This window comes from Haliotis rufescens, unplaced genomic scaffold (assembly GCF_023055435.1).
Source record: "Haliotis rufescens isolate VD_foot unplaced genomic scaffold, xgHalRufe1.0.p SCAF_9, whole genome shotgun sequence".
NCBI classification, from domain to species: domain Eukaryota; kingdom Metazoa; phylum Mollusca; class Gastropoda; order Lepetellida; family Haliotidae; genus Haliotis; species Haliotis rufescens.
In genome coordinates, this window is record NW_025964383.1 from 27,105,757 (window position 1) to 27,133,653 (window position 27,897).

Sequence of the window (27,897 nt, forward strand, 5' to 3'; positions counted from 1 at the left end):
ATCGTACAGTGATATACTTAATAATTATGGAAATGGTTTTGTAACCTGTATCTACCCCAGTGTCGACCTGTATCTATTTCTAGTTGATTGGTCCATTTGGACATTAAATATATTTCATGAAAGACAACTTCTTATTTTATTCATATTCTATTATCAAACAAAAAGTTAATTGGGAGTTGACGGATATGTTTAAATTAACACTATCGCAGTTACGTTTTGATGATGACTAAATGATGAAAAGAAGCAATTCAGAGTATCAACATCCCCATTCCCGTACGCTCCGTGTTACACTCATCCCCGTCCGTCTTTCAATGACACAGACCATCCATTACATAAAGTAACATTTTAGACAGATATCATACAGAATGTTGACTAAATCAAATTGCCACACCCTTATCTCGTCGCCTTTCTCACCCGTTTGTTTTTCTTTTCATGCTGTAATCGTTAAACGTCAAGTTTCTTTAGACGGATTCATATACAAATAACCTATCTGTGGTAAGGTGTGTTTTATCTATTACATCCAATGCATCTGTTGTCAGTCGTCCGTGTACATGCATCATGCTGCATGCATCTCATGTGATAACGTATAGCTGATATATGACGGCTTCAATCACATTTGACAGATATGCGGACTGGTTCACGAGCCATTTTTTTTATCCAAAACGCAAAGAAGCGTCAAGACTGATGCACGAACGTTTTAATACGCTTTCTTTTTATGCCCATGTCTTGCTGAATTATGTTGATTTACTAAATAATATACGGACCCGTGAAGATCCGGGGTAAGAATAGGTCTTCAACAACCCATGCTTGCCGTAAATGGCGACTGTGCATGTCGTAAGAGGCGACTAACGGGATCGGGTGGTCAGGCTCGCTGACTTGATTGATGCATGTTATCGATCCAAATTGTGTGGTTCGATGCTCATGATATAAGTCACTGGATTGTCTGGTCCAGACTCGATTATTTACAGACCGCCGTCATATACTGGAATATTGCTGAGTGCGGCGTTTAACGACAAACCAATCAACCAACGTAATAAAATACGCACATATTTTAATATCCACATATGGGTGAATGGCATTTAAAGCAGCAGTTAGCAATACCTGAGGACATTGATGCAGTGCATCGACGCTGCCTATAGCTATGTTTGAGTGCTGCAGCTGTTGCCAGATTTGGAGTGGGAGAAAAACCTGCAAAGCCAGCCTGGTTACGTGAGGCTAGGAAACCTTTCTTTGCTGCAAATAGGAAATTGGCATATAGAAATGTAATGAACCAAACTCAAGTAATATAATGCTAATATTAAAATCAAATTAATACAATTGAAAACAATTTCTTTTGAACTAGAGTTTATTTACCTTTACGGGGAATTTACATTAATAGAAAACCCTATTGTTCATAGATTAATATGTTATATACACATAACTTCAAGATTATTTCGTTTCCATTGGTAATTGAATATTTCCAAAAAAATATTGTTCTCACTAATGTCGGAATAAAACAATACAAAGCCGATAGTTACTATCAGTTGTGTATCGTATTATTCAGCACAACATAACTAAAAATGAATTATTTGGTTTTTGGTTATTTGGTTACCTAAAGGATTTTAAGTTTAAAATCACAGAAGCGTATTTCTTAATTCAAGTCAAATGTTATCACTCTTATCTCATTAAGCACAACAATTTTTGCAAAGCACATCCCATAAATTTAAGGTGAACACATACTTACACGTATATGTAGTTCCGCGGGTAGCTCAGTCCTCGTTCCAACAGCTGTGTGGGTAAACCGTAAATGTAAAACCAGACAGGATTTATTCTCATCCACAAAACGCATTAAACTGGCATATTTTATAAATTAACAGTTTGTTCAGATATCTCTATATTATATTCAAATACTGGAAAATAATTAATTGTTGGTTTTAAGAGGAAACAGCATAAATATTTCGTTTCGTTACCATTGCTTCTTATAAAAAAAACCAATGTGGCGCCACCCATCCCAGGGTAGATTAACAAATGTGACAAAAGACGATAAACCGATGGTCGATAATATAGGCAAGGTATCTCAATGTATTGTATCAGTTTATCTATTTATTTGTATTGATATTTGATCAGGAGAGAATTCAAATGTTTATTGTGTTCGGATATTTTATTATACATTGATTGCATTCGGGCGATGTGGTAACCTATATTACAATGCTATTGCGTTCCATATGAACACACAATGTTGGTTTGTCTAACGCACTAACGCATCGATTTTACGAACAAGGAAGGGTTTGTTTGACAAATGATTCAATTGTTATTGTCGTGCTTAAACATTTTTATTCTGGGAGTACTTGGAAGAATCTTTGTAAAGTTCAATCGTCAGATACCACACGGTGCAGGAAGTACAATAATAGAACGTGTAAACATTAACTATCAGATACAACGGTGTTTAATGTCAATCTGATCTGGAGTTATGGATTGATGAAGAGCGATGATAGAGATATGGTTCCAACGGTTTCTCAAACATTATGCCGTTGTGGTAAGGTTGAAATTCAAGCATATGTTATGTTGCATATATTCGTTCTTTTTCTTTAAAGGGGGTTGTTTTGTAATTAGAGATATGACGCTCATTAAGTCAACTCCCTCTATGCAGGGTTAAATTAAGCTATGCTGTTTTTATGGTGACATTTCTACATTTCATTTGGGCTGTGATGAAGTAAGCCCACATTTTCTGTCATATAACAATGTGGGCATATAAATACTGACAAGAATGCTATTTGCGTTAGATATATGTCGTTTCAGGGGTATATATTTAGCTCCAAATTATAGAAAATGAAGACACAAATATTTGCACCTGAAATACTTCCAATTCACACCCTATTGTCTTGTTCAAGTATCTCCCGATGCTGTAACCGAGAAAACTCTAGCCTGTTGGTTAGTATCTTTTACTGAGTGATATCGTGATGTATATATGCCATATATGTGATTAATGTGGTGTTGTAAGGCAAAATAGTAATTGAAATTATATGAATGGATCATTGAAGATTAATGGATTACTAGAATTAAGCATGCCCTACTCTAACTATACTCACAACTCAGCCAACTTTTATTTTAAAAAGTAAGAGCCAGTGAGTAGGGAGGTGTGACATCTCCATGTAAAGGTCATAGCATGGGTTAGCATAGCGCATGAATGTCCAACATAAACATTCTGGAATGCCTTATGTAGGCCTTTGATGGTGACACCATGAGAGAAAATTAAATTCATGATTAGTCGTAAGCACACTGTGTGTTCGTGAAATGTGTACACACTAGACACCCTTTAAAGTACCCCAGCACATAAATGTTGATGCATTAAGCCGGAGCTGATGGCATTTTGTTCGACATTGAGGTGACATTCACGATTTTAAAATTGAAATAATCCCTCTTGGTGTGCAGAATATTCTTAGGAACAGCTGACGACATTGTCCATGCGCCTACGTATTCACTAGCAAATTTATTTTCAAAGGCGTAGTTATCTAGTTTGATATCATCAAGACTTCACAGGTTTGTTCCTCAATCATCTGTCTGGATATTGGGACAACATACGGTGTAGTGGTAACGTGTGTCTGTTTTGAGTCAGCTCATGAAATGAGGGTGTATAATAAAAGCGTCAAAAATACCTTTCAAGTAACTCTGTATAAGAGTACATTGTACGATTCCGACGACGCATCATAAGTGATGGTACCGGATAGTCAATTAGTGATTATCACTTTTGGATGTCAAATGAGCCAAACTGCATGAACTTGGTGCGAACCCTACCCATGTCATTCTCAGCACCCTGGGGAATATACACCTCAAACTGCCTTTGAGGGATTGGAGGCATACACTGTATGTTGACAGTACCTTGCCACAGGAGACAGGGCTGAAGAAGTCACACGCCCACACACAAACACATCACCTCTCCGCAACCAACGTTGTTTAGCTTAGCCTTTTATTTTGGGCCATTTATTTTGGTATATTTAGATGTGCAGGCATTTATATGATAAATTTTGAAAAGAAGGATAAATATTTCTCAGTCGAGGCTCTTCTTGCTGGTAATCACAGCGTAAAAGGTACTCATCCGATTACAACCCGCGTCGTCTAATTTTGATGGCCTCACTATGCCTGGTTTGTCTAATCATGCATGAGTGGTTTCTCCTTGGCTCAGTGTAATTCGTGAAGCCACTGACCCATATAATCTGTTTGGGATAGACTACCAATGGGCATATGGGTATTTGGGTAGGGGCAACTTGAGAAAGAGATTATTAAAGCAGCGTATTTATTCAAATTCTTAGAAATGAGATAAGATTGATTTAAGGTTTTTGTAAATCAGGAAATGTAAGTGAAATAACATAGTTTGACAATATAGAGATAAATAGGAGATAATAGAAAAAAATGCCATTATGCGGCTCTTTTTAAGCGCGAAGATAGATAAATAAATGATGCAAGAAAAGAGGTCTTTTTGTTTTAATTTCGTGCATCCCTGCTCACAGTGAAATGGATTGATCCACGTGCCTACTTTTCTAAATTGCAAAGTCACTCATCCCTGACTATACCTGGGTTGTCTAATAGCTACTGTTTACCTGTTTTAAAGATTAGACGAAGCGGGTTCACATCACTCATCCAGATTCCCAGAATCACAGGTGTCTGTATATTAATTTTCATAACCCATGTAAGCTACAACATACTATTTATGAATGATAATTAAATATTTCTACTGAGCCTTTGGTTGAATGCAATCACTGGATTGTTTGGTCCAGATTCAATTATTTACAGACCGCAGTCATATGGCTGGAATATTGCTGAGTGTGGCGTTAAACACAACAAATTAGCAGACAAAAGCTGAATGTAGGAGGAAAACCAAAGTAGCTACGTTCGTAAACATTTATCACTTTCAGCCCATGACTACGGGTATGTTGCTGACACAATAAGAATAAAAGTCAGGGGATCCGGTAATGCCCAGCGAGTAGCGGCGTCTCAGCCACTACTTAGCTATTGATAATGAATTCGTAAAATACTGACGTGGCTCTCCAATCCTTATAGCAACAAGAATGTAGTTCAAAGAAATGGTTTTAATTTTGACACGAACGAACATAAAGATTGATATTTGGTTCTTTGATCGCATTGATTTAGGACAAGATGAAACGTGAACTTTGATGTAAAGTAAAATGCATGGGTGCAGTAAAGGTTCAGAAGGAAGGTTCATGTTGCGGTGCAGGTTAGCAATGCTAGGATTAGATACAGGCATTAACACTGGTATCACTGTCAATTTCGACTTAGCTGTAGTTGGATATGTGTTAAGTGAAGCAAGCTGTGATGAGGAGAGTGCCCAACACATATGTGTCGTTTTAATTGTATTGTGGGTGTGACCTTTCTGATGTCAGAACGTCGTTGATTACATTTCACGTGGAGGTCATATCCGTATTTGACGCCCAAGTGACAAAAATAATGTCTGGTGAAATTCACGTTTTTTACTTGAATCATATGTTTAGATGGACAATTGATTTGCCTCTGCATGTGTTTGTGACGGTACCACCGGTGGGGCAGGATACGCTCTTCTTTTCGGGAAAATCTCGAATCATCACTATTTGATAGTGATTCATAATCACATGATGATAATAGAGTCGTATTCGTACAATCGACCCCGCTTTTAGCAGTGATTTCTTAAGATTTTGGACAGGTTTTGTCGGTTTTATTTATTGCTTTTATATACACGGCGACGTGATTAAAGTTAGTCTTTTTCCAAAACAGGATTGAGGAAATGATGTCACAAATCTCTCCGTGTACTCTGTTATTTGCAATGCCTCGTGTGTGGGTTGAATATTTGATGGATGTGACGATGGTGGTTATTATATTTTTAATCTATTAAATATACGTTCAATGAGGCAAGGGGACATGGGGAAGCTTTGTGTTAAAACCATTCACTTCCCGCGGAATATATGAGTTTAATTCTCCTAAAGCCTAATGTGTGTCAATAATCCACTTACAACTATCATATACATGCTTGCTCAACGAATTATACAATGATCACAATTATAATATTGAGTTTTCTTGTTCTTGGGAGTAGTTTTGCACTTTTGACTACATTCTACTTTCGCTGTTTGACAATAATGTGTCGATATTCAACGTCTCCGGTTTAGGTGCGGTCGGGTAGGCCAGTGGTTAAAGCGTTCGCTCGTCATGCCGACGACCATTCTAGGAATATTGCAAAAAGCGGTGTAAAACTAGACTCACTCAATCACTCTTAGTTTCTTTAGTTTTACATTCCCAAACCAGTGTGACACGTATTTCTTTGTCTGTTTTTTTTTAGGAGAGTTTCAAAGGTTGTCGTCTCATGGGTTTAACGCCGCTTTGAACAGTATTCCAGTTATATCAGGGCGTGACAGCGTAATGTGGAAGGAAAGGAGTGATGCAGGTCTTGACGTGTATCTCTTTGGTGAAACCCTCGAGAAGGGGTAAAGTGCTGACAAACCTAGAAACATAATCGGGGAGAACCGGGATTCGAACCAACGTATTATAGGTTTCTGGCGTGCCCAAGGGACGCAACGCTGCTCATCGATTTGCCCAAGAAACGCAACTCTGTACAGCGATTTGCGGCGCCTCAGACGATTGGGCCCCCATCTACTCGTACGTCTATCAATCAGATTTACGCATCATGAAGAAATCGTCCCATCGGCAAAGCTAAACTTCAACGTAAAAAAATCGCCTCACATATTAGACAGTACAACCATTAATATATAAAGCCTTTTACACATTCTTGAATGACAAGTTTCTGCTTGTTTAATGGTGTATTTATAAATATTTTGATAGCCTTAGGCATGTGAAAGCGTTTATACACGTGAAGGAATTAGAGACCATTTAAACAGAAGGCAAATGGGATTTAACTGTTCTGGACGTTAATCACCACTATCCTAATGGCACAGGGTTTTTATCCTTTTCGTCATCCGTTACTTCATTGCACGATTTTAACAGATATTATACAGAATGTTGAACAACTAAACACCCCCATCTCTTCGCCTGTTTGAATATATTTCAGGTTATAGGGTCACTGCAAACATCTGAAATCACTTATCATTTATTTCCATGTAGTGCATTTGAAAAGTTGTTAGACTAACACAGTGCAAGAAGTAAACGTAACACCCGAATACATGCATGTATTTATGTGAGAGTACACATTCGTAATTTGGATCTAGTAGAACCATTTCTTTTTCATCATAGTGAGTGACTGAGTTGGGTTTAACGCCGCTTTTAACAGTATTCCAGTTATATCACAGCGTGTCAGCTTAATGTGGGAGGAAAGCCCGAAGTGATGCAGGTCTCAGACATTTACCACTTCGGTGAAACCCACGAACACGGGTATGGTGCTGACAAACCTAGAAACATAATCGGGGCGAACCGGGATTCGAACCCACAATCATAGGTTTCTGGCGTGCCCAGAGGGACGCAACTCTGCACAGCGAATCGCGGCGCCTTAGACGACTGGGCCATCCGTGCCCCCGTTTTTCATCAGAAATGAAAATATTTAAATCATTAAACATGTATACTGAACCAAAAAAATTAGCGAATAGAAGAACTAGTTACATAAAAATATATTCTGGCGCATGATGTGTCTCGGTCATATTTTGTTGCCAATCACTGAGTGAGCTCACATCACTGATGGCATATTAATGTGCACGTAAAATTAGGTTGCATGAAGCCCTACACTGGTAGCCAGATGGTCTGGATCGTGGCATGGTATTAACAAGTCACAATGTACACGTCATGTCCGGGAAGTAATGTTTTTAAAAGGGCACTTCAATATGTCTGTCATTTGTTTCTCAACGTGTGATGCACAATGCCACGCTTGCGGTCTTTTGAAAGAGAAAGCGCCATTGGTCGACTTTTGGCTACGGCTATGTTGCGAGTGCATTGAACGTCCACACCAACACAATTTATCGCCCAAGGCGGGATTTAAAGCCCCCAACCCCATAGAACATCTCTGGGATGAAATCCAATGACTCTTGAATTACATGCGTCCCAGGTCTAGAACTCGAAACGACCTTGAACCTGCATACGGAGAGTCACCTTTAGTAACACCGTAACCCGTCCTTTTCAATCCATGCGCCAAACATTTCTCACAGTCATCAACGCTAAAGGGGAAAAACACTCGATAGCGACTGCAGCAGGCCTGAACAGCTACGAATTGCCCTATCTACAACGTGGCCAGAACGTATAAGCGAGTTTTTCTATTGTACTGTTGACATTGAAGGCGAGCAGTTACCGCACACGTTGATATATGCACGTCAATACGTGAAACTAACACAATGAAAAGTACGAGTAAGATTTTTTTTTTTACACTCATTTGTCTGTTCAAGGTCTGCTCGCGTGTTCGAAAACCTGTCAGAAGGTCGACACCTGTATTTACAGTGCTACTGGTTCCTCAATGATATTGTTTCAGGATTGTTACATATTGGAATTCTGGAAAAAAGTATGTTTGCATTGTTTTCCTATTGCGTAGTAAATACAATTAAAGCTCATGATAATGATGTATTTTCATTATATATTGCATAGCACCTGAAATCACACAACGTAATACATGTCCTGGTTCATATGTACCTTTAGATCCTTGGAGTGACAAATCTGTTTTTCCATTATTACTCTCAGCGCGGTGTTTTCATGGAATGATTATGTGTTTACACTTAGGTCAAAGGAATTGTGAAATACAGAAGGGAGTAAGGTTTTGTGTCGCTTTTAACACTTTTCCAGCAATATGGGTGAGTGAGTGAGTGAGTATGGCTTTACACCGCTTTAAGCAATATTCCAGCAATATCACGTCGGGGGATACCAGAAATGGGCTTCACACATTGTACCCATGTCGGGAATCGAACCCGGGTCTTCGGCGTGACGAGCGAACGCTTTAACCAGTAGGCTACCACCGCCCTCCAGCAATATGACGGCGGGGGACACCAGAAATGGGATTCACACATTGTACCCATGTGAGGATTCGAACCCGGGCCTTCAGCGGGCGAACACTTTGGCCACTGGGCTACACGACCGCCCCTGAAGTACAGTACATTGTGTTTGTGACCTGTATGTGTAGCAGGATGCCATTGTTGTGGTTTGAATCCAAGGTTCAACCCGATTAGATTCTTTGTTTCCCTGTACCATACATGCATCACTTCGGGCTTTTCTCCAACCTTCTTTCACATTGTTACTTAAAACAGACGTGAAGTACATGCATTGGAATAAACACACTTAGGAAAATGGAGGTAATTTTCTTTAAATAAATTGATTAAAGACTTAATTCTGAATTGGAGGGGCGGTCGGGTAGCCTAGCGGTTAAAGCGTTCGCTCGTCACGCCGAAGACCCGGGTTCGATTCCCGACATGGATACAATGTGTGAAGCTCATTTCTGGTGTCCCCCGCCGTGATATTGCTGGAATATTGCTAAAAGCGGCGTAAAACCATACTCACTCACTCACTCACTCTGAATTGGAGCAAGTGAACCAGTGATGATATGTACCACCGTCATCGAGGTAAGATGACAGTCTGCACCAAGATACCAAAAATAGGCTCCACACATTGTGCCCATATTAGGAATCAAACCCGGTCTTTCGGCATGAGGAGCGAAGATTTAATCCATTAAGCTGCACCACCGCCATGGTATCCTTGGTTATTTCGGAAATTGTTTACAATTTGTTTCGGTAAATATTCATGTTGAAGAAATCAATAATGTATAAAAGGGCCTTTTACCCTCACAAAACATGTTAGCATTGCACCACCATGACAACCTTCATCTGAAGGTCAAAGCGGCCCAACGCCCCATCACACTATACAGAGTTGCATCCCTTAGCTGAGCTGTGTGTTCACAGTGGAGCCAGCACCACAGTCGGTGTAATAAAGATGGTGAACATAAAATAACTGCATCACTTGGACATATGTGCACCTGAATTTGTTGATAATAAATCCATGTGCATGTCTGTATTAATTTCTTATCTATGATACATCTGAGATTAATTTAAACAAATCATTCGTAATATTTCAGGGAGAAGGACTGCTGAGCCAGGTGATTCAAAAGGGATTAATAAAAACTCCATCTCCTGCCTTTATCGTCCTAAAGGTCCCTACACCAACGACAGGTCCTGCTCATCAGTCAATCTGGTCATTCACATATACTAGTATGTACCTCCTCCATTGCCAGTGACGACAAGAACAGAGACCCTGGAGCCAACTCCGTCCCATTGGCCTCCTTATGATTATGAATGATGACATTATGATGATGATGATGATGAATAAGTCATGACCAAATAATCTCCTCAAGGATGACCTTATAAAAGGGGGATTCAGGCTTTTGAAAAGGCGAATGCCTACTATCCAATTCACGAAGTGACCAAACCAGATAGATTGACTGACATATGCTGACACGTAACCTGTCTTGGAAAGGAGGTGCCTATCATCTACTTCCCACCATTGCTCAATAGAAATTGACATTAAACGTAGCTGATGGTTAATGCTGTCGATGCTGTCGCGCTGACGGCAAGAGTTAGAATTTGATTATCTCTCCGCGTATTAGTTCAAAAAAGTGAACCTGGTTATATGCGAGGGGGGATATTTTTGTCTTCAATTTAAAAGAAGACATCTCATCTTGCAGCTAAGTTTCTGCATCAGGTAATGTGCACGGATTACATCTTTCCTCTTTATAGATGGACTCCCCAGAGGACGCTGGCCGCAGTGGGGATGTTAGAGGTTAGGCTCTGTCTCGGCGAGTATGGAGACATGTTAGGAGGATGTGATGTGATAGGCTCTGTGTCGGGGAGTATGTAGACATGTTAGGAGGATGTGCTATGACAGACTCTGTGTCGGGGAGTATGGAGACATGTAGGGAGGATGTGATGTGACAGGCTCTGTGTCGGGGAGTATGGAGACATGTGGGGAGGATGGGATGTGACAGGTTTTGTGTCGGGGAGTATGGAGACATGTGGGGAGGATGTGATGTGACAGGTTTTGTGTCGGGGAGTATGGAGACATGTGGGGAGGATGTGATGTGACAGGCTCTGTGTCGGGGAGTATGGTGACATGTGGGCAGGATGTGATGTGATAGGCTCTGTGTCGGGGAGTATGTAGACATGTTAGGAGGATGTGCTATGACAGACTCTGTGTCGGGGAGTATGGAGACATGTAGGCAGGATGTGATGTGACAGGCTCAGTGTCGGGGAGTATGGAGACATGTGGGGAGGATGTGATGTGACAGGTTTTGTGTCGGGGAGTATGGAGACATGTGGGGAGGATGTGATGTGAAAGGCTCTGTGTCGGGGAGTATGGAGACATGTAGGGAGGATGTGATGTGACAGACTCTGTGGCGGGGAGTATTGTGACATGTAGGGGGGATGTGATGTGACAGACTCTGTGTCGGGGAGTATGGAAACATGTAGGGGGGATGTGATGTGACAGATTCTGTGTCGGGGAGTATGGAGACATGTAGGGAGGATGAGATGAGAGAGGCTCTGACTTGGGGAGTATGGAGACATGGAGGGAGGATGTGATGTGATAGGCTCTGTGTCGGGGAGTATGGAGACATGGAGGGAGGATGTGATGTGACAGGCTCTGTGTCGGGGAGTATGGAGACATGTGGGGAGGATGTGATGTGACAGGCTCTGACTTGGGGAGTATGGAGACATGTGGGCAGGATGTGATGTGACACACTCTGTGTCGGAGAGTATGGTGACATGTAGGGAGGATGTGATGTGACAGGCTCTGTGTCGGGGAGTACGGTGACATGTGGGGAGGATGTGATGTGACAGGCTCTGTGTCGGGGAGTATGTAGACATGTTAGGAGGATGTGCTATGACAGACTCTGTGTCGGGGAGTATGGAGACATGTAGGGAGGATGTGATGTGACAGGCTCTGTGTCGGGGAGTATGGAGACATGTGGGGAGGATGTGATGTGACAGGTTTTGTGTCGGGGAGTATGGAGACATGTGGGGAGGATGTGATGTGAAAGGCTCTGTGTCGGGGAGTATGGAGACATGTGGGGAGGATGTGATGTGACAGACTCTGTGGCGGGGAGTATTGTGACATGTAGGGGGGATGTGATGTGACAGACTCTGTGTCGGGGAGTATGGAAACATGTAGGGGGGATGTGATGTGACAGGCTCTGTGTCGGGGAGTATGGAGACATGTGGGGAGGATGTGAGGTGACAGGCTCTGTGTCGGGGAGTATGGAGACATGTTGGGAGGATGTGATGTGACAGGCTCTGTGTCGGGGAGTATGGAGACATGTTAGGAGGATGTGATCTGATAGGCTCTGTGTCGGGGAGTATGGAGACATGTGGGGAGGATGTGATGTGACAGGCTCTGTGTCGGGGAGTATGGAGACATGTAGGGAGGATGTGATGTGACAGGCTCTGTGTCGGGGAGTATGGAGACATGTGGGGAGGATGTGATGTGACAGACTCTGTGTCGGGGAGTATGGAGACATGTAGGGAGGATGTGATGTGACAGGTTCTGTGGCGGGGAGTATTGAGACATGTGGGGAGGATGTGATGTGACAGACTCTGTGGCGGGGAGTATGGAGACATGTAGGGAGGATGTGATGTGACAGACTCTGTGTCGGGGAGTATGGAGACATGTAGGGAGGATGTGATGTGACAGACTCTGTGTCGGGGAGTATGGAGACATGTAGGGGGGATGTGATGTGACAGACTCTGTGGCGGGGAGTATGGAGACATGTAGGGAGGATGTGATGTGACAGACTCTGTGGCGGGGAGTATGGAGACATGTAGGGAGGATGTGATGTGACAGACTCTGTGGCGGGGAGTATGGAGACATGTAGGGAGGATGTGATGTGACAGACTCTGTGTCGGGGAGTATGGAGACATGTAGGCAGGATGTGATGTGACAGACTCTGTGGCGGGGAGTATGGAGACATGTAGGGAGGATGTGATGTGACAGACTCTGTGTCGGGGAGTATGGAGACATGTAGGGAGGATGTGATGTGACAGACTCTGTGTCGGGGAGTATGGAGACATGTAGGGAGGATGTGATGTGACAGGCTCTGTGTCGGGGAGTATGGAGACATGTAGGGGGGATGTGATGTGACAGATTCTGTGTCAGGGAGTATGGAGACGTGTAGGGAGGATGTGAGGTGACAGACTCTGTGTCGGGGAGTATGGAGACATGTGGGGAGGATGTGATGTGACAGACTCTGTGTCGGGGAGTATGGAGACATGTAGGGAGGATGTGATGTGACAGACTCTGTGTCGGGGAGTATGGAGACATGTGGGGAGGATGTGATGTGACAGACTCTGTGTCGGGGAGTATGGAGACATGTTAGGAGGATGTGATGTGACAGGTTCTGTGGCGGGGAGTATGGAGACATGTGGGGAGGATGTGATGTGACAGACTCTGTGTCGGGGAGTATGGAGACATGTAGGGAGGATGTGATGTGACAGACTCTGTGTCGGGGAGTATGGAGACATGTAGGGAGGATGTGATGTGACAGACTCTGTGTCGGGGAGTATGGAGACATGTAGGGGGGATGTGATGTGACAGACTCTGTGTCGGGGAGTATGGAGACATGTAGGGAGGATGTGATGTGACAGACTCTGTGTCGGGGAGTATGGAGACATGTAGGGAGGATGTGATGTGACAGACTCTGTGGCGGGGAGTATGGAGACATGTAGGGAGGATGTGATGTGACAGACTCTGTGTCGGGGAGTATGGAGACATGTAGGCAGGATGTGATGTGACAGACTCTGTGTCAGGGAGTATGGAGACATGTAGGGAGGATGTGATGTGACAGGCTCTGTGTCGGGGAGTATGGAGACATGTAGGGGGGATGTGATGTGACAGATTCTGTGTCGGGGAGTATGGAGACATGTAGGGAGGATGTGATGTGACAGGCTCTTTGTCGGGGAGTATGGAGACATGTAGGGAGGATGTGATGTGACAGACTCTGTGTCGGGGAGTATGGAGACATGTGGGGAGGATGTGATGTGACAGACTCTGTGTCGGGGAGTATGGAGACATGTAGGGAGGATGTGATGTGACAGACTCTGTGTCGGGGAGTATGGAGACATGTGGGGAGGATGTGATGTGACAGACTCTGTGTCGGGGAGTATGGAGACATGTTAGGAGGATGTGATGTGACAGGTTCTGTGGCGGGGAGTATTGAGACATGTGGGGAGGATGTGATGTGACAGACTCTGTGGCGGGGAGTATGGAGACATGTAGGGAGGATGTGATGTGACAGACTCTGTGTCGGGGAGTATGGAGACATGTAGGGGGGATGTGATGTGACAGACTCTGTGGCGGGGAGTATGGAGACATGTAGGGAGGATGTGATGTGACAGACTCTGTGTCGGGGAGTATGGAGACATGTAGGGAGGATGTGATGTGACAGACTCTGTGTCGGGGAGTATGGAGACATGTAGGGAGGATGTGATGTGACAGACTCTGTGTCGGGGAGTATGGAGACATGTAGGCAGGATGTGATGTGACAGACTCTGTGTCGGGGAGTATGGAGACATGTAGGGAGGATGTGATGTGACAGGCTCTGTGTCGGGGAGTATGGAGACATGTAGGGGGGATGTGATGTGACAGACTCTGTGTCGGGGAGTATGGAGACATGTAGGGAGGATGTGATGTGACAGGCTCTGTGTCGGGGAGTATGGAGACATGTAGGGGGGATGTGATGTGACAGATTCTGTGTCGGGGAGTATGGAGACATGTAGGGAGGATGTGATGTGACAGGCTCTGTGTCGGGGAGTATGGAGACATGTAGGGAGGATGTGATGTGACAGACTCTGTGTCGGGGAGTATGGAGACATGTGGGGAGGATGTGATGTGACAGACTCTGTGTCGGGGAGTATGGAGACATGTAGGGAGGATGTGATGTGACAGGCTCTGTGGCGGGGAGTATGGAGACATGTAGGGAGGATGTGATGTGACAGGCTCTGTGTCGGGGAGTATGGAGACATGTAGGGAGGATGTGATGTGACAGACTCTGTGTCGGGGAGTATGGAGACATGTAGGGAGGATGTGATGTGACAGACTCTGTGGCGGGGAGTATGGAGACATGTAGGGGGGATGTGATGTGACAGACTCTGTGTCGGGGAGTATGGAGACATGTAGGCAGGATGTGATGTGACAGACTCTGTGTCGGGGAGTATGGAGACATGTAGGGAGGATGTGATGTGACAGACTCTGTGGCGGGGAGTATGGAGACATGTAGGGAGGATGTGATGTGACAGACTCTGTGTCGGGGAGTATGGAGACATGTAGGGAGGATGTGATGTGACAGACTCTGTGGCGGGGAGTATGGAGACATGTAGGGAGGATGTGATGTGACAGACTCTGTGTCGGGGAGTATGGAGACATGTAGGCAGGATGTGATGTGACAGACTCTGTGTCAGGGAGTATGGAGACATGTAGGGAGGATGTGATGTGACAGGCTCTGTGTCGGGGAGTATGGAGACATGTAGGGGGGATGTGATGTGACAGATTCTGTGTCGGGGAGTATGGAGACATGTAGGGAGGATGTGATGTGACAGGCTCTGTGTCGGGGAGTATGGAGACATGTAGGGAGGATGTGATGTGACAGACTCTGTGTCGGGGAGTATGGAGACATGTGGGGAGGATGTGATGTGACAGACTCTGTGTCGGGGAGTATGGAGACATGTAGGGAGGATGTGATGTGACAGACTCTGTGTCGGGGAGTATGGAGACATGTGGGGAGGATGTGATGTGACAGACTCTGTGTCGGGGAGTATGGAGACATGTTAGGAGGATGTGATGTGACAGGTTCTGTGGCGGGGAGTATTGAGACATGTGGGGAGGATGTGATGTGACAGACTCTGTGGCGGGGAGTATGGAGACATGTAGGGAGGATGTGATGTGACAGACTCTGTGTCGGGGAGTATGGAGACATGTAGGGAGGATGTGATGTGACAGACTCTGTGTCGGGGAGTATGGAGACATGTAGGGGGGATGTGATGTGACAGACTCTGTGGCGGGGAGTATGGAGACATGTAGGGAGGATGTGATGTGACAGACTCTGTGTCGGGGAGTATGGAGACATGTAGGGAGGATGTGATGTGACAGACTCTGTGTCGGGGAGTATGGAGACATGTAGGGAGGATGTGATGTGACAGACTCTGTGTCGGGGAGTATGGAGACATGTAGGCAGGATGTGATGTGACAGACTCTGTGTCGGGGAGTATGGAGACATGTAGGGAGGATGTGATGTGACAGGCTCTGTGTCGGGGAGTATGGAGACATGTAGGGGGGATGTGATGTGACAGACTCTGTGTCGGGGAGTATGGAGACATGTAGGGAGGATGTGATGTGACAGGCTCTGTGTCGGGGAGTATGGAGACATGTAGGGAGGATGTGATGTGACAGATTCTGTGTCGGGGAGTATGGAGACATGTAGGGAGGATGTGATGTGACAGGCTCTGTGTCGGGGAGTATGGAGACATGTAGGGAGGATGTGATGTGACAGACTCTGTGTCGGGGAGTATGGAGACATGTGGGGAGGATGTGATGTGACAGACTCTGTGTCGGGGAGTATGGAGACATGTAGGGAGGATGTGATGTGACAGGCTCTGTGGCGGGGAGTATGGAGACATGTTAGGAGGATGTGATGTGACAGGCTCTGTGTCGGGGAGTATGGAGACATGGAGGGAGGATGTGATGTGACAGTCTCTGTGTCGGGGAGTATGGAGACATGTAGGGAGGATGTGATGTGACAGGCTCTGTGTGGGGGAGTATGGAGACATGTAGGGAGGATGTGATGTGACAGGCTCTGTGTCGGGGAGTATGGAGACATGTGGACAGGATGTGATATGACAGGCTCTGACTTGGGGAGTATGGAGACATGTGGGGAGGATGTGATGTTACAGGCTCTATCTGGGAGAGTTAGAACATTCTTTGGGTTTTACTCATAAAACCATCGGTACTAAAGTATGCGTCACAAATCGGAACCGTTAAAGATATAGAGTTTAGAGTTATACCAGTGATACCTTCAATCTGACATTTTTAAGCCAATGTGACCAGAAACAAATCTAACGCTTTATGTATTATGCGTATTATCATTGAAAAATAGAGAGCCATGACGCACACAACCGTGATTATCGGAAGATCATCCCACTTTAACAAGAAGATACGAGTCTCTTTCTTCAAACACGTTAATACTCTAACGCAACACAATATCTCATTTCTATATTACTCGTCATATCTGTGGTGAATGAGGCCGCGCACATGTGGTCTGATCCCCAGGCCTTTAATCTCGGCAGTTTAAGTTTCACATTCTTGGATCTTTGACAAGTAAAAGGGGCTTAATGTTTAACCAGGCTTGAATGTGAACTTCGATCCTGGCCCTTTGATAACATTGATTCGCTTCCACATGAAACGAAGGTCTTCGTGGAAAGAACGCGACTCTCTGTATTATTAATTTCAGAAGGATGTAAGATTGAGTGATGTTTGTATGATGCCACATTGAGATATTATGATTTTTGTTTGATTTTGTAGCCAAAGTGAAAAGATGTATTGAATTAAAAAAACATGCTGTTTATCTGCCGAGCCACCACGTGGTGGCTAATATGTATTATTAAAAACAGTGCACTTCATATAATTGGACATATATCACTCAAACTCTGACAGGGAATGTAATGTCATTTCAGGTGAAGACCTATACTTGATGTGGCTGATGGCACAGAGATGACGTCAATGGGGCGATACGTGTATTTGATATCATTGTGTGTTAGGTACAGTTCGAGGTTCATTATTAGATAAAATAATCGTAAATACACATTTCCCGAAGTTGTTTATTTTGTAAAGGTTTGGAATATCTCGGTATTCCCACCACGTTGCAAATGGGTAGTATTTCACATATTTGCCTGAGGTCTTCCTTTGTAATACATTCAGTGTATGTTCGAACTTTTTATAGGGGAAGCATTTTATTTGTGCTGAGGCCACTGGCCCATATTCAATACATACATCTGAAATAGTGTGGTACATGAAATAAGGTAATGTCAAGTACAAATTTACAGATTTACAGCCTTTACGTAATCACGTCTTCTTTCATAGCTGCAATACAGGTATTTACATAGTTTTCCAAGTAAATGTTTACATGGAGATGGCTAACTTAAGGATTTGAAATCTCGAATTGAAAATTTGCCTTTTGTTGCAGATTTCGATATGGTTGATGATGTCGAAATATACTTGACTGGAATATACTTGATTCTGAACTGAAGTTTCAGATGGTAATACCATGCCATGACTCTTGCTCAAAAGTTGTTTGATCAAGCTTACAACACACATGTTCCTAGACTAACATCTAGTCTCTGAAATGAACATATCGTACAGAAAAAAACAGTTGTTCAGTTATCTTAATAAAAATCTAATAAAAAGGGAGCCCAGTGATTCTCTTCATTTTCAGATACTGCAGTAATCTAGACTTGCCAAACATTATAGACTTGCATGGGCTGTAGTTGATATAAATGTATCAGGGTCTGTAAGACAGACTAACATGTTCCCAGTGAAGCTTTCAAAAAGAGTTATGGTAGAGATGTGGATGACATTTCCAACTTTCAGTGACAAATATGACGTTCGATGCATTTCCATGTTTTACATGTACTCCAGTATATTTACAGGTGGAACCGGTGGAACAGGATACGCTCACCTTTTCGCTACTTGATTATGATTCATAAACGGATGCTTATAAAATAGTCGGAAGCGTGAAACCGACTCTGCTTTCAGCTTTAAACTACTCGTGCAAGGTGACAGTTTCCTTTACAAAACAAATGTACCAAACAAACAGTTTTGCTTCAGGTTAACGTAAAATAATGCTTTTCCGTTCTTTCTACACCTAGTACGCTTTTAGATTAGATCAAATGTGTTTGCTTTGGTACAGATTTATTTTCTGAAATGTAAACATCTTACTTTCTTGTCAGACGTATGATAACAAATCAGATAGAATCAAAGCAGGTGCTTTACAATGACATAAAAACAATTAAAAAACGGTCTTGACAGTTCAGACAATAGTGATTTGAGGCTCCTTCTGTTCATGAGCTTCTTTATATAAGATGTTTCAGAGCAACTGACTCTAATGAAAAACCTCAGCATGACGCTAAAGTCCATCCACAGCTACGTCCTGACAAGGACGTTTTTCCTATTACAACCTGTCCTGGGGCATATTGCCGTTAATCACACAACATTACTTTGTAGTATTGCAATTATCCCGTCATGCTGAAAAGATGTTCATGTCAGACTCAACCTGTAAGTACCCTTCTCATGGTCCAATGAGGAAATGTGGACTTCTCGAGAGCTTATGCGCTTCGTGGGCTAGCTTCGCCACAATGGAAAATTGCGGGTTTATCACACAATTACGCTATCGTAAAAAACATAGGAACAAGTGATGTCAATATGAGCCGCCCGTTTCCTATCTGACCCAAAAAATACTTGAAACCATGGTTACGAGAAAATCAAGTAGGAAATTAGAAAACTCTTAACGACAAAAGCCGTAACTTTATCAGCTGGTAAAAGAAATAATGAAACTCTAAATTGAAATGGATATCCTTGTCCAGGAAGTAGGTTTTGAATACCAGTGGCAGTAGTAGGGTTCCGGAAAGCCCTTTGGGAAAAAATGGTTGGAATAATTTCTTATTTGACTTGACCTGGGTGTTTGTAGCATCTCGAACCTTTGGGCTGTCACACGTAAGCTAAAAATACCTAACCAGAAGGGCTAGTTGCAAAGCCGCGATCAATACCTTGCATTTTGAATATCCTTTCATACTCTTATTTTAGGCATACTGTATGTTACTTTAGTCTGATGTTAATTTTGGAAGTTACCTAAAATCTTGTTTCTGTTGACTGCTGACATATGCATGAGCCATGTCACGCAGCTGGTGATGGATGTATTTAGGATAGCTATGTTACGTAGATGGTGATGGGTTTATTTAGTATGAGTTTGTCACGTACAATGTAAATGGTGATGGGTTATTCAAGATGAGCTTTGTTACGTAGATGTGATGGATTTATTTAGGATGAGCTTTGTCACGTAGATGTGATGGATTTATCTAGGATGAGCTATGTTACGTAGATGGTGGTGGATTTATTTAGGATGAGCTATGCTACGTAGATGTGAAGGATGTATTTAGGATGAGCTGCGTTACTTAGATGTGATTGATTAATTTAGGATGAGCTATGTCACGTAGATGGTGATGGATTTATTTAGGATGAGCTATGTTACGTAGATGTGATGGATTTATTTAGGATGAGCTGTGTTACGTAGATGTGATGGATTTATTTAGGATGAGCTGTGTTACGTAGATGTGATGGGTTTATTTAGGATGAGCTATGTTACGTAGATGTGATGGATTTATTTAGGATGAGCTTTGTTACGTAGATGGTGATGGAGTTATTTAGGATGAGCTGTGTTACGTAGATGGTGATGTTTTTCTTAGGATGAGCTATGTTACGTAGATGTGATGGATGTATTTAGGATGAGCTGTGTTACGTAGATGTGATGGATTTATTTAGGATGAGCTGTGTTACTTAGATGGTTATGGATATATTTAGGATAGCTATATTACGTAGCCGGTGATGGATTTATTTATTTAGGATGAGCCTCATAACCTCTTAAAGCATTGACTGTATCTATCGGTTTGGGTGAGTTTTGGCGTACATTTCCCTCAGCCTGGAGGTGTAAGGTCATGTACTAAGGGGGATGCGATGTCACAGTGAAGCTTGACACCAAGTTACAGAAGAGGCTTTGTTTCACACTGTAACATATATCCCAGTGAAGCTATGTTCCCCGCTGTTAAACGAGAACGATCTGTGTGGATCCGTGCATCAGCGAATTTGGTTTTCTATTGGTTCAATCCCGGTTCGCCAACATAATGTTTCTGGGTTTGTTAGCACCACACACGTGCTAGTGGGTCTCACCACAGTGGTAAAAATCTGAGACTTGCATCATTTAGGGTTTTTCTCCAAGATTAAGCTTGCACGCAGCGATATAATTGAAACGATGTTCTTAGCGGTCACTTACTCTTAATCATTCGAAGTATTTTACCAAGCCACACGCCCTACATAGCGTTAATTATCTAATAGGTAGTAAATCTGATTCCATCGTTGGCTCAATGATCATACTCACACGCGCACACACACCAAACCAGAACGTAAATATTGTCTGTAGCCTCCACGATCACTTTCCTTTATCCATGTTGACACGGGTGAGAAATGAAGCTTATTTGAGAGCCACGTATAAATAAATCATTTCACTAATAAGCCAGTCTCCTCGAGGGGATAAACATTAGACCCTTTAGAGCAATAGTTGTCGTGCCTTGCAATTTCTTAATTGAACGCACGCAAGAGCTCGTTACAGGTGAACTGGAAAATGGTATCTAATAGATTGGTCTTGCCGACTTTATGGAACATTCGTGACGATGCAAGTGACCTAAAACGAAGCAACCGTCCCAACGGAGGCAGAGACACACAAAACAATTTCTCCAAGGAGTCAACGTTGTGATTAACGTTACTATTGAAGGTCGTGCGAATGTTTGATTAACCCGTTGTTTGCACACAATTAAATAGAACTCCCGAAATGAAACGATTTCCAGGAATGACAAGGGAAATTTGTGTGAGTACCAGCCACAGACTATCGTTCAATAAACATTTCTCGGAATTGAGATAAATTCAGTAACGTTTGATCCTGAAGTAATTCGGAGCTTGTCTGCTCCAGGTAATAGCTGTAGTTTCCAGTTCCTAGAGCAATTAACGTGTGACATCAGCGTAGAACCATTCAACATATAAGCGTTTTAAATCAACATTTGTGTCTCACCTTCAGCTTAGCTTTATGTTATTCAGACAGCCTCTGTGGGCTGGTGGACAGGGCTCGATCCCGGTAGCGTTATACCAAAAGACGTTAAAAGATGGTACTTGTCGTTACCCTGTCTGGCGCTCGGCATTACGGGGCTAAAACAAGGACTGGTCGGCTCGGCTCGGCTCGGCTCGGCTCGGCTCGGCTCGGTTCGGCTCGGCTCGGCTCGGAGTCAGTATACTGTGTCACTTTATGTGTCTGATAAGTCTGCTGAAGAGGTTGAGACGAGGACGCTTTCAGTGAGTTTATGAATGAGTGAGGTTATGCTTTAACGCCGCTTTAAACATTATTTTCATTCATCACTGGGTGTCATCTTGTAGGATGGATGATCGAGTGAAAAGATATTTTCAACGAGCAGGTGTGGTGCTCACAGATCAGATCAATCGGGGGAATATCTGGGATTTGAACCGAAGTCGAGCGGATCCTTCCACAGCTATGGAACGCAACAGCAAACAACGATTTGTGGAGCCTTGAAATAATCGGAAAGCCATAGCGTTTTAAATTAAAGGTTTTAGTTGATCATAGACGAATTCTAAGACTCCTTCATAGGCCCTTCCTCGAGACAAAAGGAACTTTCCAACACCAGTAAATTGTGTATATTTCAATTTCAATCTGTATGTGTGTGTGTGTGTGTGTGTGTGTGTGTGTGTGTGTGTGTGCTTGCGTGCTTGTGCGTGGGTGCATCTAAGTAAAGAAAGATGCAAAAACGCGACCCATTTTGTATGCTAGAACATAGAAGACATCCGGAAAAAGGCAGCATTGTGTGTCAACTTTTGATGTTCAAATCACCGTTCTCTTCGCTCAACCCTTCATTTCAGAGCAGAAGGAAACGTGAAGGCTCCCAGTATTATATGCTGGTAATCGCTGCTACACATCTCGAGTGGTTACTTAATATCCCCGTTATATGTGCACAAGAAAGGCGTCAGAGGGGAACGTTGTAAACTTCAGAAACCTGAATCTCATTATCTTCCAAGGTCCCTTGTGTACCAAGGAAACACCCAGGGAGAACACAGCACGGACAGGTTTGTATATATGATGTCTTGTTTCTCAAGCATGATAAGAGCATGTTTTAAATTCTGACACTTAGTTCACGGCTTATGTAATGGCACTTGCTGAAATATTGGTGTCCTAAAATGTAATTTGTCTGGTATCCAGTGAGGTGAACATTTAACAAAATTTAAACATATATTTTATACAGTGCTATACGTTCTCTGATTTACTGCTGCTTTGCTGATATGAATATAAGTATAAACTCCTATATGAGTGAGTGAGTGAGTGAGTGAGTAGATGGGTGAGTGAGTGAGTGAGTGGGTGGATGGGGTCTGTGGGTTAGTGAGTGAGTGAGTAGATGGGGAGTGAGTGAGTGAGTGAGTGAGTGAGTGAGTGAGGTTTCAAGCCTTTCCCGCAACATCCTGTCAGTACTTGATCACTGCACGTCACTCAAGTTTTGTCCATTTTCCAAAGGTCAAAGGTCCCTGCTTGTTTTTCGGACTTGTCACAGCGAAGCAATTTACGTAAGTTCTTGTGGACATACCTCTATGACATCATATAATGCTCGCAACAGAACACAATGTAATCATTTCCCATTTACTTTCCCATCCTCATAGACTTTTCGCAAACCGATTTCAACAAGAGCACCACGCGCCATGAAATAAACCCTTTTCACTCCGTTCCACTCCTCTCCACTCCACGTCTCTCCACGCCACTCGTCTTCGGTCATTTCCACTTATGGATGCTTGTACACTTCATGTGTATTGGATAAGTGAAACAAAACATAAGTCACGTATTTGTTATACTGTATTTCCCCCATTTAATATCGTCTGTGCATGAACTGCAACACTGACGACATTGAGGGATTATGCCACACCCTTTATTTGTCCATATATATAAGGCAAGATATACATGCATCACCCACGTTCTTGTATCTGTTAATTAAGCAAATGTCATTCTGCCGCCTCTTTTAAAAAACCCAGTAAAATGCAATATAAACATGTTCATCAATTACCTATGTCACCGCATGTTACAGGTTATGTGTAAACAATATATCTGTGTCAATGTATCCTTTCATGTGACTCACATTTACTCAAATTAGTAATATGTTTAAAAGTCATATATTAATTAATAAATAACCCAGCATCGTTTGCATTAGGAAGACGTTAGCCACACTGGAAGGTGTTGTATATCGTCATCATACTTCTATTGAACATTTATCTGCACACGCAAGGAAATAGGCAGTGATATAGATGGGTGTTTCATTTGGTAAAAGTTGGTTTAGGCCACAACAAAGTATTGATTCATTCCTCTTAAATGTGGGCGGAAAGTTAATTAGTTGACGTTCTGATATGCGTTCTGTAGGCCCCAGACACGTTTGAAACACTTGGGATCAAATCCAGGTTAGCCCTAGTTTGTCAGCACCTTACCCGTGCTCATGGTTCCAAGGAAGTGGTAAATGTCTAAGACCTGCATCTCATAGTGCTTTCCTCCAACATTTAGCTGTCACGCCTTGATATAACTTGAATACTGTTTAAACACACTCATTCCCCAACGAAACAATGCCTTTAAGTCGTGACTCGTAATTTGTACCATGTAAGAATAGGTTTACAGTTCTAAAGCGATTCTGGCGAATGAATAATCATTTGGTTGCAGCCTTATATACTGTTGAATGGTTAAGGACAGACGCATGAGCATATATTTGATTCCTTGTGCAAATATAACTTACATGTGAAATATAAATATATCTATCTGTTTGTTTGCTTAAATCTGCATATGCAAGATTATCTAATGTCCAAAACCAATGGAACATGTTTCACAGAAGTGATAAGGTATGGTGACACCACACCAGTAATGCCATATGAAATTTGACCTGTTTGCTTAAATCTGCATATGCAAGATTATCTAATGTCCAAAACCAATGGAACATGTTGCACAGAAGTGATATGGTATGGTGACACCACACCAGTAATGCCATATGAAATATGACCTGAAGGTAACAGTTCATGTCTTTGATTAAATCCTGATCAATATATGATACACAAATCATGTAATATTTCCTGATACATTATTAGTAGAACCACCAAATAAAGCAACATAAATCTATACCTCACTACTATATCCAACAACACGAATCAGATAGTGGACTTCAGTAGAGTATTACAGAAGCAATATGGTCGGAGGTGTGGGTACTGCTCCTGAACACATGCTGGATCGGATCCGTATCTGTTTATCCTACTTATTTCCTTTTCATTAATTATAATTTCACTGCTATTCAGTGAATGCTTGAGGGTAACTTCAAAATGGCCATTCCCTGGCTCTGTAATGAAGGTCACTTGATAAAAATCTTCGTCTGTTTTCATCTTCCCTGAAAGATCAGCTACACGACCATCATAATCGAAACTTTTCTCAAACTTTAAAACGTTGGAATTTGTTGAAATCTTTACAGACCTTGTCACAGTTCGTAACCTTAAATAAGCACATTGAACTCTTTGACTCTCCGTGTAGGAGTTTATGTAGTCCACTGCGGCGGATGCAGCTTTTTTTACCACCGGATGTGAACTGTTCACCTCCTTCCATGCTAGACATGCGCACCAGTGAGGTTCGATGCCAGCTTGAGTACATGTCCGTTCTTTTGGAATTTCCTTGAACAGACTTATCCCTCTTTGAGCAATGTTGCCTACCCCTCCACCGGTGTAGTTTAATATATCATGGAATGTTTCATGTACATCAAAAGGTGTTGTTAGTCTGTTAACATTCTTTCTCACATTTCGAACTATTTCTGGATATTGTTTTTCAAACCACGGGGGAAACCTAAAGGCAAAATAAGGCATACGCTCTTCTAGCTTCCCTTGAGCCGTTGCACGAACCTGCGAAAACCTCGCCCCATGATCACTCATTAGAATGAGAATAGTTTTATTTAAATAACCATGGTTTTCCAAATATTCCAAAAACTTTTTGGTATCTTCGTCCACCACTTGAGCCATGTTGTTGTCATCGTGACTAGTCTCCGCATGGAAACCGAACATAAATTTCCTCTTTTTCCCATACATCATATAAGCATCTTGGAACCATTTCATGAAATTCTGATGCCTGGGAACTGATCCAAGACACCACTTTTTGTTTCTTGCATACATTCGCTCAGCAGATAAATAAAATGTCCTCATGCTGTGATCAGTTGGTTGGTGATCAAATCCCAACATGCGCATTTGGAATGTTCCAATGAAAGCCATATCCTCCGCCCACAGTGTTAGGTATCCATTGTTTTTCAGGTCCTTCCAGATCCAGGGGTGGTTATCAACAGGTTTGGCTCCTGACTTCCCCCTTCTCGCCTCGGGAAGTTCTTCTTCCCGTTTACCTGTTAGTATTGGCAACAGCGCCTGAGGGGTTCCATCTCCGACAATGTTGTAACCTTCCAACTCAATACCATTTAATTGTTTCAGAAAATATTCGCGTGTCTGAGGCAATTTCCGTATCCATGTCATCCTGGACAGCGAATCGAATCCAAACATCAACACGTCCAGATCTAAAGCAGTTTTAGACACTGGTTTTGTTTGTTCTGCCCAAGTGTGTAAGGTTTTGTTATACGCAATCCCTGAATGTATATTGAAGTATCTTTTCCCGTGAACAGAAACACACGCTACCTTGAAGAAGTCGGATATCAATGGCGATCCATCCGGCATGGGTTTGATGTGGTCGGCATGTCGGGCTGAATAGTCGTTTGGTCCCCGGACAATGGGCGCATATTCACATGTTATTTTACCATACCTCCTCCTCGCCCGCTTAGAAATATGGAATGTTCCATTCACAACATACACCCAATCCTCATCCTTACCACAGTCTATTTTTGGCACTTCGTGGAAGAATCCAACAACTGAGGGGTGGAAGGGGTCTAGTTGAGGGTGGACACACATTTGACCAGACTGGCGCCGTAGGTTCTCGTGAAATAACACGAGATTTGCTACGTCACTGTCAACCTCGATTTCATTCTCCTGGGGGAGAAGGAGAAACAGAATTGATAGAAGAAAACAGAGCAGTACTAAAGACTTAAATCTACGTCGTTTTAGACGATAGATAAAGGAAGGCAACACACTGTATTCCATCGTATTCTTCGACACATGGGTACGTGTCTCCAACATGAAATCTGTAAATTGAAGGATAAATAACACGTTAATCCATCTTCTTGCACATCCTGTCGAAATCGAAGTGGCAGATCAGAGACATTTCGGAAGTTTCATCACAAAATCCAATTTCGAAATCTGTCAATTCTAATTTAGAGTTATTTTTGAAACACACAGCCTTATGCACATATTGATATATCAAACGCTGTCTCGTCGCTTCTAAGTAAAAATTTCGATATGCAATTCTGAATTCTTCATTCGACCCTCCTTGAGAACTCAATGGTCACCGTTGGAGTATATTCATCTCCCTATAGACCATGTAGCAACTATATCCAAATCATTTTCAGATCCCGTCAGCGGGTTTCTGAATCGATGGGGAAAAGTCATTAGAGGCTGCGTATCGGGGACTTCCTCCAGGATATGGCGCGGTAATTATGGTAAATATCATCATGAAAACCCCGTCGTAGAATATTGGAAGTCCTTTTTAAGGTCAACAATAGACATGCTTCAACGGCGGAACCGAACGTTCGATCACAAGCTGGTGACAAATTGGCAGGAAAGTTCCGGGAAAGAATGCTCCAATTTGAACGGCCATAACTATGGAGTCAAAGTTTTCGTATTGATCCGTACCCGTCAAATTCCTGAAGTGTATTCAACACAAATACGCAGTAAATTTTCATGATATTTATCAAAGCTTCCAAACCAGTATTTTCAAAATAAGAGCTTCTTTCACGATCTAAATCCGTGCACAATCAGATTGCGATCGAAGTCCTGTAGCATTTGTTGGCAATACTGCCAAACATTGACGTTGTTTTGTAGATTTAGACGATTCCCCAGCTGGATGTGGTTTGTCTGTCTCGACTTGGAATCTGAAACGACAAGAGGAACTCATTTTACAAAGACGACAAAAACAAATAAACCACCTGCGAATAA

At 42.7% G+C, this 27,897-nt stretch overlaps 3 protein-coding genes across 5 annotated transcripts in view; all 3 read right to left on the reverse strand.

Moving 5' to 3' along the window:
* Nucleotides 1-11,102: 11,102 nt before the first annotated feature.
* On the reverse strand, nucleotides 11,103-13,001 carry LOC124130926 (proline-rich extensin-like protein EPR1). The gene has a single exon (XM_046493982.2). It carries the CDS (start codon nucleotides 12,999-13,001, stop codon nucleotides 11,103-11,105), a length of 1,899 nt encoding a protein of 632 aa, XP_046349938.2.
* Nucleotides 13,002-13,302: 301 nt separating this feature from the next.
* Nucleotides 13,303-16,551, reverse strand: LOC124130927 (mucin-3A-like). The gene has a single exon (XM_046493983.2). It carries the CDS (start codon nucleotides 16,549-16,551, stop codon nucleotides 13,303-13,305), a length of 3,249 nt encoding a protein of 1,082 aa, XP_046349939.2.
* A 7,088-nt stretch (nucleotides 16,552-23,639) lies between these two features.
* LOC124129917 overlaps nucleotides 23,640-27,897 on the reverse strand; it is a 49,645-nt gene continuing 45,387 nt past the window's right edge. For all 3 annotated transcript variants that reach the window (XM_046493287.2, XM_046493274.2, XM_046493282.2), the window contains exon 2: nucleotides 23,640-27,833. In XM_046493287.2, the coding sequence (XP_046349243.2) occupies nucleotides 24,979-26,982 (2,004 nt within the window). In that variant the 5' untranslated portion in view covers nucleotides 26,983-27,833 and the 3' untranslated portion in view covers nucleotides 23,640-24,978. The remainder of the gene's footprint in view (nucleotides 27,834-27,897) is intronic.